The sequence below is a fragment of the Aspergillus uvarum genome (assembly GCF_003184745.1).
Source record: "Aspergillus uvarum CBS 121591 unplaced genomic scaffold BO82scaffold_32, whole genome shotgun sequence".
NCBI classification, from domain to species: domain Eukaryota; kingdom Fungi; phylum Ascomycota; class Eurotiomycetes; order Eurotiales; family Aspergillaceae; genus Aspergillus; species Aspergillus uvarum.
Window position 1 is genome coordinate 60,533 of NW_020291329.1, and position 15,913 is coordinate 76,445.

Sequence of the window (15,913 nt, forward strand, 5' to 3'; positions counted from 1 at the left end):
GCTTGAAGTCCTCATCGGATTACTGGCCAGTGACATCACGGATGGAGGTTAATTGAGATAAAGACTCATCCTAGACCTGAATTGACCACTTCCTTCGCGGGCCCCACTACCCTTCTTGGATGGCAAAATCCAAGGGTCCGGCCACTGCAATCTGCAATTGCAACATTATTGATTTTTGCAAACCCAAGAGAGCAGGCAAGAAGTCCTCTTTTAATCTGGAGCGGTCAGCAAGAACCTCGAGCAGACTGTGTACAGTATCTGCATGTGGTGAATCTGCCCTTTGCCAAGTGACTCGGGTTCACATACCGACAGGATATATATTGCGTGGGGACGGAGAGTAGGATGCGACCGAGCCAATTGTCGTAAAATGGTTACCGAAGTTGATAAACACACCGGAAGCAAGGAGGAGAAGCATACAGTACCTCACAGAGTCGCACACCTGATCAATATCACCCTGTACGTTGGTATATATCGAAAAAAGAGCAAGGCAGCCCGCATTGCCCTGTAGATACTGATCTTCAGCTGAAAGGTTGCATCTGCGGGCGCACTGCACCTGCACGGGGCACGCACTGATGGGGACCCGTGACGGCGGCGGGAGCCACTTCCTAATTCGCCTCATACCGCGGCCTGAATACCTGAATCTCTTGTTGCCCTGGGGCCTGAGGCGGCAAGTCGGAGACGGAATGTCCGGAAAGGGTCTAGTCGCGGTCACGCGAGCTAGGCCAAATATTTCTCCACGTATCATGGCGGACAGGCAACTGTACTCCGTACTCTGCAATAATGAACTTCCCTGCGAGTAACTTACAGCTCAGCTCATCACAACAAATTGTCTGCGCGCACGCGAAGTACCGGCAAGCTGGTTGATCATGTTTCAAGCAACCAAGCTGCGGATATGCTATACCTGTTGTTCTCCAATATTGCTACACCCATGATTGATACTCTTTTTCGAGCCAGGACATCGGTCAACCACTGCGATGATGTCATGCTCACACCGCCGGCGGTGAGTGACAGGAAACAGTCTCCTGCATCAGGATGAGGTACGGCGACATTTCTGATTCGCGCTAGGTACATGTCTTGATCTATTCTAACAAGTCTAGCTCATCAGGGCATCTCCCCCGCTTAGACCATCTCATCATGCGCCGTCTCCACTCCCTTATCCCCTGCCTCTACCCCACCGGTCTTCTGTCGTTGACGCTCAATCTCATCGCCGAATCGGTCGGGTAGCCGCGAAGTCTTCCAGGCCGGCAAGTTAGCCTCGAACATTAGATCAATGTCCTCCAGAGAGCGGCCAGCTGTCTCCGGAAAGGTGAAGAAGATGTGGATGGTCATGACCGTGCAGAAGACTCCAAAAATGATATATGTCTTCCACTGGATGTTCGTGAACGCTGGCGAAACAAAGTAGGCTAGCGCGAAGTTGAAGATCCAGTTACCCGCCGCCGATAATCCGACACCCTTGGCTCGGTACTTGAGGGGGAACACCTCCGAGGCATAAATCCATCCAGCAGGGGCCTATTCGTTGTCAGAATGGTCCAGCATTTGCACCTGGTTATCGACTTACCCAAGTGAGGCCGTAGATACCGACGAAGATGTATGAACAAGCGATGACACCCTTGCCAGGGGTACCGGTGATCGACCACTTCAAATTCGAGTTGCCATCCACTGAATCGACGTGGTGACCGTAGCTGGCCATGATACCCGCAATGGCAAAGTGGAGGGCCATGCAGAGGATGGAACCGGTCATCAACAAAGGTCGTCGACCAATCCGATCGATGTATGGCAGAATGACACCGGTCGTCACCAGGAAGATTACATATTGAATGGCTGATGAGTACAGTGTCGTATTGCCGGTCTGGTGGTCTTTGAGTTAGCTGGGGATTGACCCACAATCAGCATCGATTCTTACCATTCCTGCCATGTCAAAGACATAGACAACATAGTACATAGCAACGTTGCCTCCGAGCAATTGCTGCCAGACCTGCGCACTCACACCACAAACAGTCCGCTTCCAGATTTTCGGGCCAAACAGGGCCAAGAAAGAAACGTCCTTGGCCTCCTGGGCAACCCGCACGGCCTCTTGCACCTCCTCATACTCAGCCTGGACAACGGGATCACTGCGGTTTCCTTTGCCATGGATTGCGGCCAATGTGTCTAAAGCCTCTTCCCACCGTTCCTTGCTGGCCAACCAACGGGGCGATTCGGGGAAGAAAGGCAAGGCGACAAGAAGGATCAATGCAGGAACCCCTTGGATACCCCAAGCCACGCGGAAGGAAGCCGGACCAGAAATACCCTGGCCGCAGCCGTATGAGATCAGGTACATGATCAGGATACCCCATTCAATGGCCCATTGCTGGATACCCACAATCCGGCCTCGGATGCGTGCAGGCGCCAGCTCAGCGAGATAGACACAGACTTGAGAGGAAGTGATACCGACTGGAGACGGTTAGCATAGAGTACCTGTGGCCAGGAGGGAGGGTGCTCACCAGCCAACCCACTGATAACCCGACCAACGACTAAGTGTGCAACGTTTTGAGCTGAACATTGGATAGCTGCTCCGACAATCCAAATGCAACAAGCGATAACGAGAGAGTAGCGACGGCCAAGGCGATCCGAAAGGAAACCTGCTGCGAGTGCACCGGCGAAGGACCCAGCGGACATGGAAGCAGTGATCTAGCAAAAGGATCGTCAGCGGAACCCATACGTGTTCAGCCTGTTCAAAGAAGACCTACACCTCCTTGCAAGTTGCTGTCTGGATGATTGAAATAGTCTAAATATTGGTCGGTACCAATCCAGGCACTCATGGAACTATTCCATTCTGTCAATGTCGGTCATTTCTCCGGAACAAGGGAGCGGTCGTACCTAACATCGAAGCCGAACAATGCACCACCGATAGTGCCTAACGCGGCAAGGACTAGGCACAAGTCAGTTCCGAAGCACATTATTGACAATTTCGAAGAAGGCCATACTGTAGATGTTTGTAATGCGATACATGATGAACAATGAACCAGACCGGACTACCTGGAGTGCACCCGGGATAAGGATGCGGAGAGCCGACTCGGGGGCCCCGGACTGGACTTATATACCGATGCACGACCCAGTGCCGAAGTAACGTCCATCCCGGACTCATGCAATTGGGCCGTACGTCATGGTGTCATCCGCGGCGAGAAGACAGGGAAGGAGATAACTTGCAAGTGTTGCAGGTGTCCCGGATGGAGGGTGGTGCGAGACCTGCATGGGGGTGGATGACTTCAAAGAGTAAAGATCATCGGCAGGGAATGCGGAGGTCCGGGGATTTCGGTTGGGGAACGAATCAGACCCGCCTGGGGCAGTGATTTTTCCCCAGTCTCGGTGGAGGCCGTGTTTCCTGCCCAGCCCAGTCGGTTCATTTCTGCCTCGGAGATTTTCCTTCTTCGTGTTGAACCCGTCCTGATTCCCCTCATCATTTAACCGACGGTCGGGTAGACCGTCTTCCTTGACTCCTGCCAGATCCCTGCTACGCATGCCTGACGGAGGATAATTTCCATTCCTCCTGTCGAAGGGAATCCTTGAATTGTCATGAAGACTACTCTCATGGTCTATCATATGGTGGTCAACTCCTCCCGAGCACTCAGTCGTCATGAATAACGGGTGTTGTCCAGTTCGGCACGAGCCGGTCTATGGAGGCTTGTCCGACGCCCACCCGAAGCCTCTTCCGTTGCGCTATGCTTACCATTGCCTGGCGGCCTGGCTGGGCCTGGTCATCTTTATACCGTCGACGTGGCTGATTGGTGCCGACGAGCGGCGCTCTGACGCCACCGTCAAGCCTCTTCATCATAGTCTAATCAAAACAGTCAAGGGCAGAGAAACTCCAACTCTTCACTCGTGGTCGATTAATTGTAGCCTTGTGAGGCTTTGGCTGCGACCAAGACCGGCGATTACGACAGCCGAGTTTCGGCGACAGGACGCGTTGCCGGGATTCTGGGCCGGCAACGGCTCGTTCAGCTGCGCTGCTCTTTCCACGTGAACACGGTCAAACGCCAGTCCGCAATAGTTACAGCCGGTTAATTGTGGTAGCCGAAGTGCTTGGTGTTACAGTCTCGGCGCCTTACGACTTGTTGTTTGTTGCAGGTGTTCTTAGCCAGCAGCATTGGGAAGTCTTCCGAATTGGGCTGATCGAACCTGTACCACACGCCTATCAACGTCTACTTTTGCCTGCTCAGAGGGGTCTGGGTGATAATGCAAGCGGTACACTGATGCGCTGTTATTATCCGGTTGGCTAGGTCGGCCTCACTGCGTTGTTCAGGGCCCTGAGAGAATCTCATTCGAGATGGTGGCAGCTTCCGCCTTGCAGCGACAAATCGGAGTGAGAAGACAAACAGCAAGAAATTACCATAGCCCCGAGACGTCAATTTGAACGCGATCGTCGGATCCTATGGTCGAATGCGCGTGTCAGGGTAGTGAGGGTCTCTTAGTAAGCTTTCTCAAGTCACGCAAAGAGTGTTTGCTGAATTCCACTGGGACTAACTCATGCATTTCATCAATCCACAGTGATCACAAGCTCCTAAGCACCTATCCAAACCAAAGAAGGCCTTTTCGATCGATCCTAGAAGCATCTTCGTCTGACGTGGTCCATTCCGCGCACTCCATAAGAAAACGCTTCTTTTCTGAGGTCTTCATCGTTGATATGCAATGTGCACCGTCGAAGGTGTCTCATTGCCCAACCCACAAGTAGCATATCATCTGCTGTATTTGGATTCCAGCAATCGGCCAGTGACACGGGAAAGGTGCTGTTTCTCTCCGCATCGTACCGGTATTATGCCTTCATGGCTTTCACTATACACGGGAGTGTACTCGCCCATCTCAGAAGGTGTTCGGTTGCATACATGCGAGAATGATACCCAGATCAACGGAGATGATTTAAAGCGCTGAAATGTCGGACTTGATCTGTGACGAACAGCGCTGTCAGCATTGTCACATGATAAAGGATCTCATATGACTCACTGGACCAGAAGTCGGAAAATCGTCGTTGGTTGCGTCTACTGTTATTGGCAAACGCCTTGAAGCGTCTGGTATTCAACAAGGCCTCGAGCAACACTCGCAAGTTTGCCATGATCAAAGAGTACGATTCAAGCGATCGGCAAACTGTACACATATCTTTCAATATTCGCACGACCACTGTTGGGACTTTCAAGACTTCGTGCTTGAGAGCCAGGAAAGGCGCTTGGTTTCGATGCCATGACGCCAAAGAGAAGACGATATTTCCGGATGCGCCAATCACGGTCCTAGAATGCTTACTGCGTGGGACCAAAGCCGAGTTGAATAAGTGGCCAGAGCATGATTTGCAGGCCTGAAAAGCAACAACATCTGAACATTTCGCCCGCACCTGAAGACCAAGCTTGCCGCAGTGTATTAGAACTCAATAGTTCTCAAGCAGGTCTTTTGTGGCGCTTGACGCCAATCGTGTCTTTTTGAAAACATCGCTCAACATTTCAAGTGAGTCTGAGTTGAAGACAACAGTAGCCGACTGAGAGCTACGATTATGAAAAGACAACCCCCCTTCGCTGATCGTGCCTAGAATCGATTGAATTTGGTCCCCTTGTGCCGACTGGAGGGTTACTCAGCACTTAGAAAGAGCGCCTGGTCTGGACCTCAGGCGGGTGAATGTAAGGAGATACCCAAATGCCGTCCGGTATTCAGGCAAGCACGCTACGCTCCGCTTCGAAGGTCAATCACGACCTGGGGTGTTCTCGTTGGCTGCTACAGTACATTCAGAGATTACGGCAGCATACGAAGATGTTTTGACCGTGTCTCGCTTAAGAGATCGAGTGTGTTCATTTCTCCTTTGCAGTGGCAATTTAGCGGTGAGGGGTCTGCCCACATCCAATGAAGGCATGCTACAGTACATGTAGTCGGGGAATAAGTGGACGACAAAGCCGTGCGCAGGCGATCAGTAACGTCAATCCTCCCGAGACTCTGTTCGCCTATTGGCAACCTAATCTGTGAACCATTCCCCAGCACGATTTCTGAACCTATGGATGAACTGGCGGGAAGTGCAACAATTAGACTCGACCTGGATCTGGGGAAATTCTGGGGATGAGATACTGGTGCCGGATTCGGACAGGTCTCCACAAATCCCACCATTTGGAGGACCCAGACCGCTCGGTTCTCTTCCGGATTTACGGTGAACATTATCCGAGAGGTTCTCGTGAGTTTAGTCGTGTATGCGACCGTGGGAAGTCAACGCATCGGAGCTGCTTCTCGGCCAGACTATGGGGAGGCCGACCCGTGCCGTTACCTCGACGATCGCTAGTCCTCGATGAACGACAACGTAGAACCTCAATCTGGCCAGTTCAGCAGTGCAGAGGCATGATTGACCTCTTCGCCACGTGCAGGACCATCAGACGCAAGGAGAGATACCATTAGGCTGAAGTGAGACGAAGGAAACGATAATGAGCTTGCCTGATCTGATTGCCTTTCCATACGCTCGCTCAACAATAGCTGTGGACAGGGGTTGTGCTTCACACGCATAACAATGCACTGATCAAAGAATAGGGGGAATAGCACAATCTCCGGCGATATCCGGGAATTGTTTATCTGGCCTGACGCCATTCCGGGGTAAGAGTGAGCGATGCTATCGCGCCAATCCGGCGCCGATCACCTGCACCAAATGCTGCAATTGGTCCAGCATGGACTCGATAGCTTAATCTCGCGGGCCCATTTGATTATAGTTCGCAGCACCGGTGCGTTAGGCTCGCACCACCACGTCAGATTCACCCGCAGACTGGCAGAGCTTTACGCTTGGCCGCCGATAAGCCCTGGAAACCCCTCTCCTGGTCCGCGACGGCCCCCATTTCCCGTCCTATTCTTATCTTCGAAAGAAATAGAGTATCTGTACTCCACATCACAGGTCTACTCTAGTCGCTGGAGACAACAGGTTAAAGCCATAGACATTGGGCTGTGTCGAATAGGCCCAGATGCTGTCTTGCTTTAACCGATATGCCTATTGCATTCCTCGCCTGTAAGGGATGGACAGACGCCACCTCTACGACAGTATTGATTTCAAGCCACGAGTGCAGCATGAGGGTGCAGCCTTTGACGGTCGAACTGGCCGCATCCGGGTGGCTATCCCGACTGGCCGTGAAGGTCATCTGTTCAACCTAGGCCAGCCCATCGAGTCGATGTAACATTCCCCAGATGCTGGAGAGATGGCGACACGAGCCGGTCTTACTTAGAGCCGATAACAGCTGTCTTCTGATTGTACCGTGGCCAAGAGAGCCATTAAATGAGTGGCACAGGCCCTGCGCCTTCTGATACCGTGTGATCGCCTATTGGATGGGCATCGCGGTGGTTATCAGTTGAACTCGCAGGATCCTCGCTCCTGCCTGTCTTCCAGAAAATTTCGCTAGTCTTGCTTGCAGCGGACAAGCCGATGGGGCAAATGTTGACAAACCACTGAACACCACTTGACTGGAAGCTGCGATAAGATTCTTTATCTACCTGTTAGCCTTCTTCCTGATAGCGAACCATACAGAGTGGGCTGAGTGAGTGTGTCTTATCTGTTGTTTCAATTCGCCCCCTGCACCTCCTTCATCAAATTGACTTCAGCTTCTCGGAGATTGCAAGCTGACCTCACTAGGTTACACGACATCGACGGACCAGTCTTATATCAATCCTCCGTTGTCCGCCCGATATTATACGCGGTTCTCCTTTGTCTTTTCTTTTCCTTCTTCCTATTTCTTTGCGCGTATACACACTCTCCTCCGTCGCGGTCATTCATGATGGACGACCACAGCAATGCACCTGCGTACGAGACATCAAGTTCCAAGGAGAAGCATCTCGAGCCCACTGGCGACTGGGCCTCTCCTGACGTCGACCATGGCGCCGAAACCGAATTGCACCGCTCGTTGTCGACGCGTCACCTGACTATGATTGCGCTCGGCTCCTCCATCGGTATGGGATTATGGCTTGGGAGTGGAACTTCTCTAAGCAATGCTGGCCCGGCAGCGCTTTTTATTGGCTATCTCCTCAGTTGTACGATGATCTGGGCTGTCAGTCATTCGATTGGAGAGATGGCAGTCATGTATCCATTGCCGTCCGCGTTCACGCAGTGGACCTCGATCTTCATCGACCGGTCAATGGCCTTTTCCCTTGGCTGGGCATACTGGTTCTCCTACTGGATCACAATCGCCAACGAGCTGCAGGTGTGTTGCTCTTGCTGTGTTGGATACACAGTTCACTGATTATTGAATGTGTAGGGCGTTGTTACTGTGCTTAGCTTCTGGACGACCAAAGTGCCTACAGCGGCCTGGATCACTATATTCTGGATTGTTATCATTGCCGTCAACGTTGTGGCCGTGAGATTCTTCGGAGAGGTCGAAGTTGCAGCCTCTACTATCAAGTTTGGCTGGATTTTTGTGGTGATTATCTCGTGTATCGGTTAGTGGTTCCGGTTCCTCTGTGGCACAGTACACTATCCTGTTCCGCGGCTCACTTCCATAGTCATTTCGGCTGGTGGCGCTCCTGCTGAGGGTCCGATCGGGTTTCGGTACTGGAACTCCACGCCCTTCATCAACGGCTTCAAAGGATTCCTGTCCATTATGCCTACGTGTATCTTTGCAATGAGGTATTTACCCCCTAGTATCTGGATATACTTCAGGATAGCAAGGACTGGTCTTGAAACTTTCCCATACTGCCACTATCTCTATACCTAGCTGACCCTTTTTTCTTGATAATAAGTGGTTCAGAAAACGCTGCTTTGGTAGCTGCTGAGACTGATAATCCACGCAAGGCTGTCCCTCGAGCTGTCGGGTCCATTTGGGTTCGCTTGTCTCTGTTCTACGTTCTGGGCTCCCTGATGGTCACCATCACCGTCTCTCCCTACAACAAGGACCTTTTCGGTGGCAGCGGCGTTAATGCTTCACCCTTTGTTATCGCCTTCCGCAACGCTGGTTTGGAACCTCTAGCTCATATCATGAACGCGGTGATCTTCATCTCAGTTTTGTCGACCGGTAGTATCTCTGCCTATGGTGGCTCGCGTACTTTGATGGGCTTGACACATCTGAATATGGCTCCCAAGGTTAGTGCCTTCCATTCCTTTCCTTCTATTCTGCGGCGCTAGCGACTAATATGATCATCTGCTCCACCCGGTCAGATCTTCGGCAAGGCCGACAAGCAAGGCCGCCCGATTGCAGGAATGGCCATAACCCTCCTCATTGGAGGCGGTCTCGCTTACCTCAACGTCTCTAACTCCGGCGCCAACGTCTTCACTTGGTTCTCAAACCTGACTTCTCTCTTCACCCTCTTTGGCTGGGGTACGATATGTCTGTCGCACCTCCGCATGCGCTACGCCTGGAAGGTCCAGGGTCGATCGGTCGAGGATCTCCCCTGGAAGTCGTGGACATACCCCTACGGCGCCATATGGGGTCTGGTCTGGTGCATCATCCTCATCATCGCGGAATTCTATCTGAGCGTATGGCCCCTGGGCGAGAAGCCCAGCGCCAAGAATTTCTTCGCCAACTACGTCTCTGTCGTTGCCATCGTGGTCCTGTACCTGGCGGCGCGATGCTACTACCGCGGGCCGTGGTGGGTGGATGCTCGCACGATTGACCTCGACGCCCCGAGACGGTTCTACGTAGATGGGCATGATGTCGAGACTAGGACGGAGCGGAAGGGGCCGACGAAGTATCTTCGTAAGGCAGTGGATGCCGTGTTTGATTAGAGAGGTAGGTGGTTGTACAGAATGTACATTATCATAGTTGATTCGTGGAGTTCTATCAACTGTCATTTCTAGCAGTGGGACTTGTGATACTCGTATAGTTAGCGTACCATGCGGCATGAGAGGACGTTTGTAGTAGTCAAAGGTATGTGAAGGTCTAAAAGTTGCTACTTTGTTGAAATCATGCCAGAATGGGAATAAGTGATATAAGCCCCTTTCATTACTCTATCCCACCTTTTTACTTCCCATGTAGTTTACTTCTGCCATTGTATGCTCTGTGTCAGCTCGGAAGACAGGTAGCATCATGTATTGATGGTATTGTTACAAGCCAGTATCAATCATTAGAAGGTAGGGTACTTGTATGAGGACTGCTATCAAGTAACTGAAGCTCAAGCGAAGAATCCCTAGTTCAGTGCTCTGAAACCATATGGTGCTCATCTCATTCGGATAACCTCAGCTGGTAGGAATTTATGGAGAAATGGTGTGCATGCTGGTTTGCCCGCCTTGTTAATAGGGCGCCCACTTCATGAGACCAGCAGGGCCTGCATCTGCCCATTCTCGGCCCATACACTCACTGCTTGTCAAATCCATTATTCTTCTTCCTTCCATGGTCTTCGTAGAAGATTGTGACCGAGAAAGCACTTCATTGTCTTGTCTGCCAATAGTCTCAGGGCTCAAGACGCCCATAGTAGAGAAGATTCATACCACTCTCCTCACAACGCACGTATTGGAAGCTTCCTCTAGTCGTCGTCGAAGCCATCGCCTCGGTACGAACCTTTGTTCGGGAATATAGTCTTTTGAAATCACCAGTGGACTGATATCTGATCAAGCCGGACATGCAGCCAGTAAGTTATTCTTTATGTCTTCATTCTCCCCTTTTTCGTCTCACAAGTTTCGAACACGTCAGCCGGAGAATTTCAATGCAAGCTTCGAGTCAGAATTGCTAGTAGAGCCGATTGTCTGCATACGGGTGTTCTTTTGATTTGATAATGAAGGCAAACCCTCACAATGTTGAGCTCACAGACATGCTTGGGTTTGTGTTGCGCGAGTGTTGTGGGGGATTGATGAAGACAATGAGTGCTTGTGCAAGATGTTGACCTCGAATTGCAGAATGTCAGACAATCATCTGGAACAATACGGTCGATCTTCTCATCCCATCCGAGTGGTCTCAAACGTATATCTCTACCTGTGGTGGTTCATAATCTCCTTGCTCTCCACAATTGATAGAGTTTCCGCTGATTAAAGCTTGGCGTTTCAAAAGTTGCGTCTAACCGGTGTCAGACTTCAGTAACGAATTGAAAAAACAGGACTAACACATTGCAGGACCGGGAACTAGAGAGGAAAGTATTGCTTGCCGTGTCCATTCTAGATGCGGAGTTATTGCTGAATTGTCGCCGAGGTAGAAAGCCGCGGAGATCGTATACTGAGACTAACCTGGTCAAGGGGGCATTCAATCTGCATGGGGGACAAAATCTCAAGGAAATGTTCTACACCGTGACCGCAATAAGAATCAAACATAATATTATACGCAGGGTCTCAGGCATTTCTAACATTCGGTTGGATAAATCAAGGTGCGAATTGTTTAGTAGTACGGCCAAACTAAGCTTTCGGCAAGCGGCAGCCACTGCCGAACCATTTCTGCTGATGCTTCATACTTTTCTCCCACTTGCATACCTACGATGGACAACATCCCACACATGAACCATGCCTTTTTCTACACTCGAGGGCGATTAATCAAATTTTCTTCTCTCTAATTCTCTGCAGCTTTTACGCTCCTGAGCATCCCACTCAAAAGAGCAATGATCCACAGTTCAGGGGCTTGGCTTGAAACCGGGGTGGAGCAAACGTGTCGGATTGAAACTAGAGGCCTTGCTCAGACCACTTCTCCACAAGGGACCAGCACCCTGCTACTGTTGCTGAATTCTCCCGGTAGGGCGGACTCCGTCGTATGCTGAAACGTCCTCTGACTCTCTCCTGTACTGTTTTTAGTGCGGGGTATTCTGAACTCGAAACACATTTATCCCACATCTGGCCATGAAAAGCCGCTCTCGGACTAATCTCCGTGATGGATGTGACCCCTTTCATTCTAGAACTGCCCCGGCTGTCGAGCGACATTATCCTATAAAGCCTGCTGTCAGTCGCGTGTCTTCGGCTTGATCAATACCCTCGTGCATCCTCGGCAGCCACCACCTCAAATCATCCTACTCACCCTTCCTCACAATGCTTCGTCTCGAGACCCTCGCTGCCCTCGCCGTCCTCAGCCTGGCCAACGCTCAGTCTACCGTTGGCTTCGGTCCTTACTTCAGTTTGGGTCCTACTCAGAGCTGGATCCGCGAGGCCACGACCACTCTTGTGCTCCCCGAGGTCCCCAGCCCCGTCGCGGACCGTCTCGCCTTGTGGCCCGGCATGGGCACCAGCGGCGGTGATCTGATTCAGGCGCTTGCTGTCACTTTCTCCGACCCCGATGCGTACGTCACTCGAATCGTCTGAGTTCAACGAACCACCGAGCATTATACTGACCACACCTAGCAACTGTGGTGGCACCTCCGGCCAGTGGTGCATCTGGGCCAGCACGCTCGAGGGTAAGTCATTCAGAGACGGTGATCAAAAGTGTACTAACAATGAGAAGGAACGCAGCTTGGCGGCACCCAAGTTCCGGCCAATGCCGGTGACAAGGTGACCATGGAATGTAGGTTCACCTTTCGTTGCCTGCACGATAGCTATTGACAATCTCCAGACAAGTACAACGATTCCACCGCCAAGTACGACCAGACCGTCTCCCTCAACGGCAAGGTGGTCTCGACTCTGTCGACCAGTATGTTTCTCGATCATTTGTCCCCGACTGCCAATGCTAACTTTTGCAGGCTCCGGCCAAGCCCAGGGCTGGGGCACCGCCGTCGAATGCCAGGACGACGCCTGCAAGGGCACTGCTCGCGCTCACCGTAACTTCCCTCAGCCCGTTATTTCCAATTTCCGGAAGAAATCTAACCCGGGTGCAGAGTACATCGATACCACGATCGTTCTGAACGCCGCGGACAGCACCTTCGCCGGCACCCTTGCCACCAACGAGATCACCTCCACCGGCCTCAAAACCTCCGACTCCAAGACCTTCACCGTCGAGACCATCAACGTCCAGGCCCACACCTATGACCTTTAAACGAGGCAGTGAATGGATTGTGAGAAGGATTGTATTTTTAGTATATGCTGGCGTGACTATGTCGAATATCAATTAAGCTCTGGAAGCGGTCGCAAAATCTGCGTAGATGGTATATTGTCCTGCAATGTAGGGATTGTAGAAGTCAGTAATAGAGTGGAGTTGCGACTTTCCAGAACGGTAGAGAATAACTGTCGAGCTCTTAGCCGATTGATTGGGACTGTGATCTCCTTGCTTACAGCGCAAATTCTATTAGGATATTACCAGAATCTATTTACCATAGCTTTTGCTGCTGGGTTATCTGGATCGGAGACAAGCACCTTACCCATGCTACCCCTTGTGTCAATAGTCGACTTTGAGAAGTGGACCAGATGGCGACTTTTCTCGGAGACTTGAAAGTTTGGAGAAAGTATACGGCGATGTCGGATTTTCCTGGTGGATAGTGCCCTGAACTAACCAGACATTATACAGATTTGTATCCGTTGTCAGTTGTATTTATTCCAACCAGTGTCTTTTTCAATAGCAAGAGTCCTCTCGGCGCGCTTCCGGCAATGTGCGCAAATCACAGAAAGTAGGCAAGGGGACATTCATCGTGTGTGTTATACCATGAAGAAGTTCAGCGGTCAGGATCTAAACACCGGGGATGTCAGAAGCAGCGACATATTAGATTCGAGGAGTGTCGCATTCGACCAGCCGATCGTGTTGCCGCTAAGTCGGGCGCTTACTCCATTCATGGCTGCGCGTTGAGAATGAGGGGTTGACAGTTTCAATTGACGGGTCATATGAGAGCGGCATTGCGATTGATTCCGGTTAAGACCAAGGTATACCCATGCCGTTGTCAGGACCACCACTTTGTGTGACCGCGGTTATTGGTAACCACTAGTAGGCGGATGTGACAGTATGAATGACGTGCATGAAGATTCGGGATATTGTCCTCATCAAAAATCTGATCGATTCTTTCCGTCTGGCTAGAATTCGAAGTCATATTGGGAGTGCCCATCAATAGTAGAAGAGCCAAGGTGTGCTGCTGCAGTGGATGTCATCATCGACTCGGATCCACCTATTGTGAGCTGCTATTGTTGTGAGGCAACAAGCTAAACCGAATCTAGAAAGTCCGCAAATGCCCGATCGGGAAGTCACGGGGCTTATCTTATCGCTTATCAGCTGACCATCGCTCCCCAACCTCCTCAGCTCCCTGTCTCTTCCTCTTTCTCTTCCTCTTCAGTCACTCCCTCTTTGTCAATTCACCTTATTCTTACATTGAACATTGAATTGAGCTTAATCATGAAGCTCTCTCTTCTCCCTGCCCTTCTTGGGCCGGCCGGAGCTCTTCAATTGCCCCTGTTCCAAGCTTCCCCGTCGCAGTCCGAGCTCTCTACATCGAGCAAGCAGCTCATCGACTCTGAGCTGCTGCAAGAACAAGTCAAAGCAGAGAACCTGCTCAAGAGAGCTGAGGAGCTCTACGAGATTGCAAAGCTCGGAGAGGAGGAATATCAGCACCCAACCCGTGTCATTGGCAGCAAAGGTACGCATCCTACTCATGCCCGCTGCTCGTGTGACTCACCTCCTAACCTTCGAATCGCTAGGTCACATCGGAACCTTAGATTACATATACTCCACCCTTGTCGAGCTCGGCGACTACTATACCATCACCAATCAGTCCTTTCCTGCAGTGACCGGAAATGTCTTCGAGTCGCGCCTTGTTCTCGGCCACACGGTGCCCTCCTCAGCTACCCCGATGGGGCTGACGCCTCCCACAAAAGACAGAGAGCCTGTCTACGGTCCGTTGGCGGCAGTCGCCAATCATGGATGCGAGTCATCCGACTACCCTGACAATCTTTCTGGCGCCATTGCATTCATTTCTCGGGGAACTTGTCCGTTTGGAACCAAGTCCGATCTGGCTGGCAAAGCAGGTGCGATCGCTGCAGTGGTGTACAACAACGAGAAGGGCGACCTCTCTGGAACATTGGGTACTCCCACCCCAGACCATGTTGCCACATTCGGTATCTCAGACAGCGATGCGGCACCTATCCTAGAGCAGCTGAAGAAGGGCGAGAAGGTGGATGGCATTGCTTACATTGATGGCATTGTGGAGACAATTATCACTACAAACATCATCGCTCAAACCGTCGAAGGAGACCAAAATAACTGTGTTATGGCTGGAGCCCACAGTGACAGTGTAGCCGAAGGCCCCGGTATCAATGACGACGGCTCTGGTACTCTAACTCTCCTGGAGCTGGCCACAAAACTCACCCAGTTCAGCGTCAACAACTGCGTGCGCCTTGCTTGGTGGGCTGGAGAGGAAGAAGGTCTCCTGGGTAGTGATTACTATGTGAGTCAGCTGACTCCGGAGGAGAATCGCAAAATACGCTCGTTCGGGGATTTCGACATGCTGGCTGGGCCAAATTTTGCGTATCAGGTCTACAACGCCACTAACGCCGCCAATCCGGTGGGTTCGGAGGAGCTACGTGACCTGTACGTTGATTTTTACGAAGCACACGACCTCAACTACACCTACATTCCTTTCGACGGCCGCAGCGACTACGACGCCTTTATTCGCAATGGCATTCCCGGAGGCGGTGTCGCCACCGGTGCAGAAGGTGTCAAGACTAAGGAAGAGGAAGAGATGTTTGGTGGTAAAGCTGGAGAGTGGTACGATCCCAACTACCATCAGATTGGAGATGACGTCTCGAACGTCAACCTTACAGCTTGGGAGGTTAACACCAAGGTACGTCTCTTTGCGATTGGCAGTATTTCATTATGACTGACGCACTATAGCTCGTGGCGCATTCTATCGCGACATACGCGCTGTCGTTCGAGGGCTTCCCCGAGCGCACCGATGCTGATGTCAGCACTTTCTCCCACGAGCCGCGGAAGTACCGCGGCCACCGCCTGCAGATGTAATCGACGATAGACTACAGATCTCTTTATCACTTTTGGCTAGATAGAATTTTGTCTGATGCATTATTGAGTTGCTTACTTGGTGGGATGAATAAATAATTGTTTTTTGGCAAACTATATAATTGGCACTGAAAGACATCTTTACCGACTGCAGATGCACTTACCAG

At 51.4% G+C, this 15,913-nt stretch overlaps 5 protein-coding genes across 5 annotated transcripts; 4 read left to right on the plus strand and 1 right to left on the minus strand.

Moving 5' to 3' along the window:
- Window positions 1-1,068: 1,068 nt before the first annotated feature.
- On the minus strand, window positions 1,069-3,010 carry BO82DRAFT_336855 (glucose transporter). The gene is made up of 7 exons (XM_025633370.1): window positions 2,964-3,010; window positions 2,857-2,908; window positions 2,727-2,802; window positions 2,481-2,667; window positions 1,904-2,430; window positions 1,559-1,849; window positions 1,069-1,509 (listed from the first exon to the last, which is right to left on the minus strand). Exons 1-7 carry the CDS (start codon window positions 2,986-2,988, stop codon window positions 1,120-1,122), a joined length of 1,548 nt encoding a protein of 515 aa, XP_025491154.1. The 5' UTR covers window positions 2,989-3,010; the 3' UTR covers window positions 1,069-1,119.
- Window positions 3,011-3,613: 603 nt separating this feature from the next.
- On the plus strand, window positions 3,614-4,000 carry BO82DRAFT_402820 (uncharacterized protein; the record flags this gene model as incomplete). The annotated part of the gene is made up of 1 exon (XM_025639346.1): window positions 3,614-4,000. One exon carries the CDS (start codon window positions 3,614-3,616, stop codon window positions 3,998-4,000), a length of 387 nt encoding a protein of 128 aa, XP_025491155.1.
- Window positions 4,001-7,721: 3,721 nt separating this feature from the next.
- On the plus strand, window positions 7,722-9,830 carry BO82DRAFT_432859 (putative amino acid transporter). Its single transcript, XM_025640826.1, has 5 exons — window positions 7,722-8,177; window positions 8,232-8,412; window positions 8,476-8,599; window positions 8,713-9,052; window positions 9,128-9,830. The coding sequence occupies exons 1-5, from the start codon at window positions 7,752-7,754 to the stop codon at window positions 9,692-9,694; spliced, it is 1,638 nt and encodes a 545-aa protein (XP_025491156.1). The 5' UTR covers window positions 7,722-7,751; the 3' UTR covers window positions 9,695-9,830.
- Window positions 9,831-11,911: 2,081 nt separating this feature from the next.
- On the plus strand, window positions 11,912-12,848 carry BO82DRAFT_365409 (uncharacterized protein; the record flags this gene model as incomplete). Its single annotated transcript, XM_025637002.1, has 5 exons — window positions 11,912-12,159; window positions 12,221-12,273; window positions 12,321-12,380; window positions 12,429-12,506; window positions 12,556-12,848. The coding sequence occupies 5 exons, from the start codon at window positions 11,912-11,914 to the stop codon at window positions 12,846-12,848; spliced, it is 732 nt and encodes a 243-aa protein (XP_025491157.1).
- Window positions 12,849-14,067: 1,219 nt separating this feature from the next.
- BO82DRAFT_354950 (Zn-dependent exopeptidase) lies at window positions 14,068-15,834 on the plus strand. The gene is made up of 3 exons (XM_025635317.1): window positions 14,068-14,370; window positions 14,432-15,573; window positions 15,624-15,834. Exons 1-3 carry the CDS (start codon window positions 14,130-14,132, stop codon window positions 15,747-15,749), a joined length of 1,509 nt encoding a protein of 502 aa, XP_025491158.1. The 5' UTR covers window positions 14,068-14,129; the 3' UTR covers window positions 15,750-15,834.
- The last annotated feature ends 79 nt before the right edge of the window (window positions 15,835-15,913 follow it).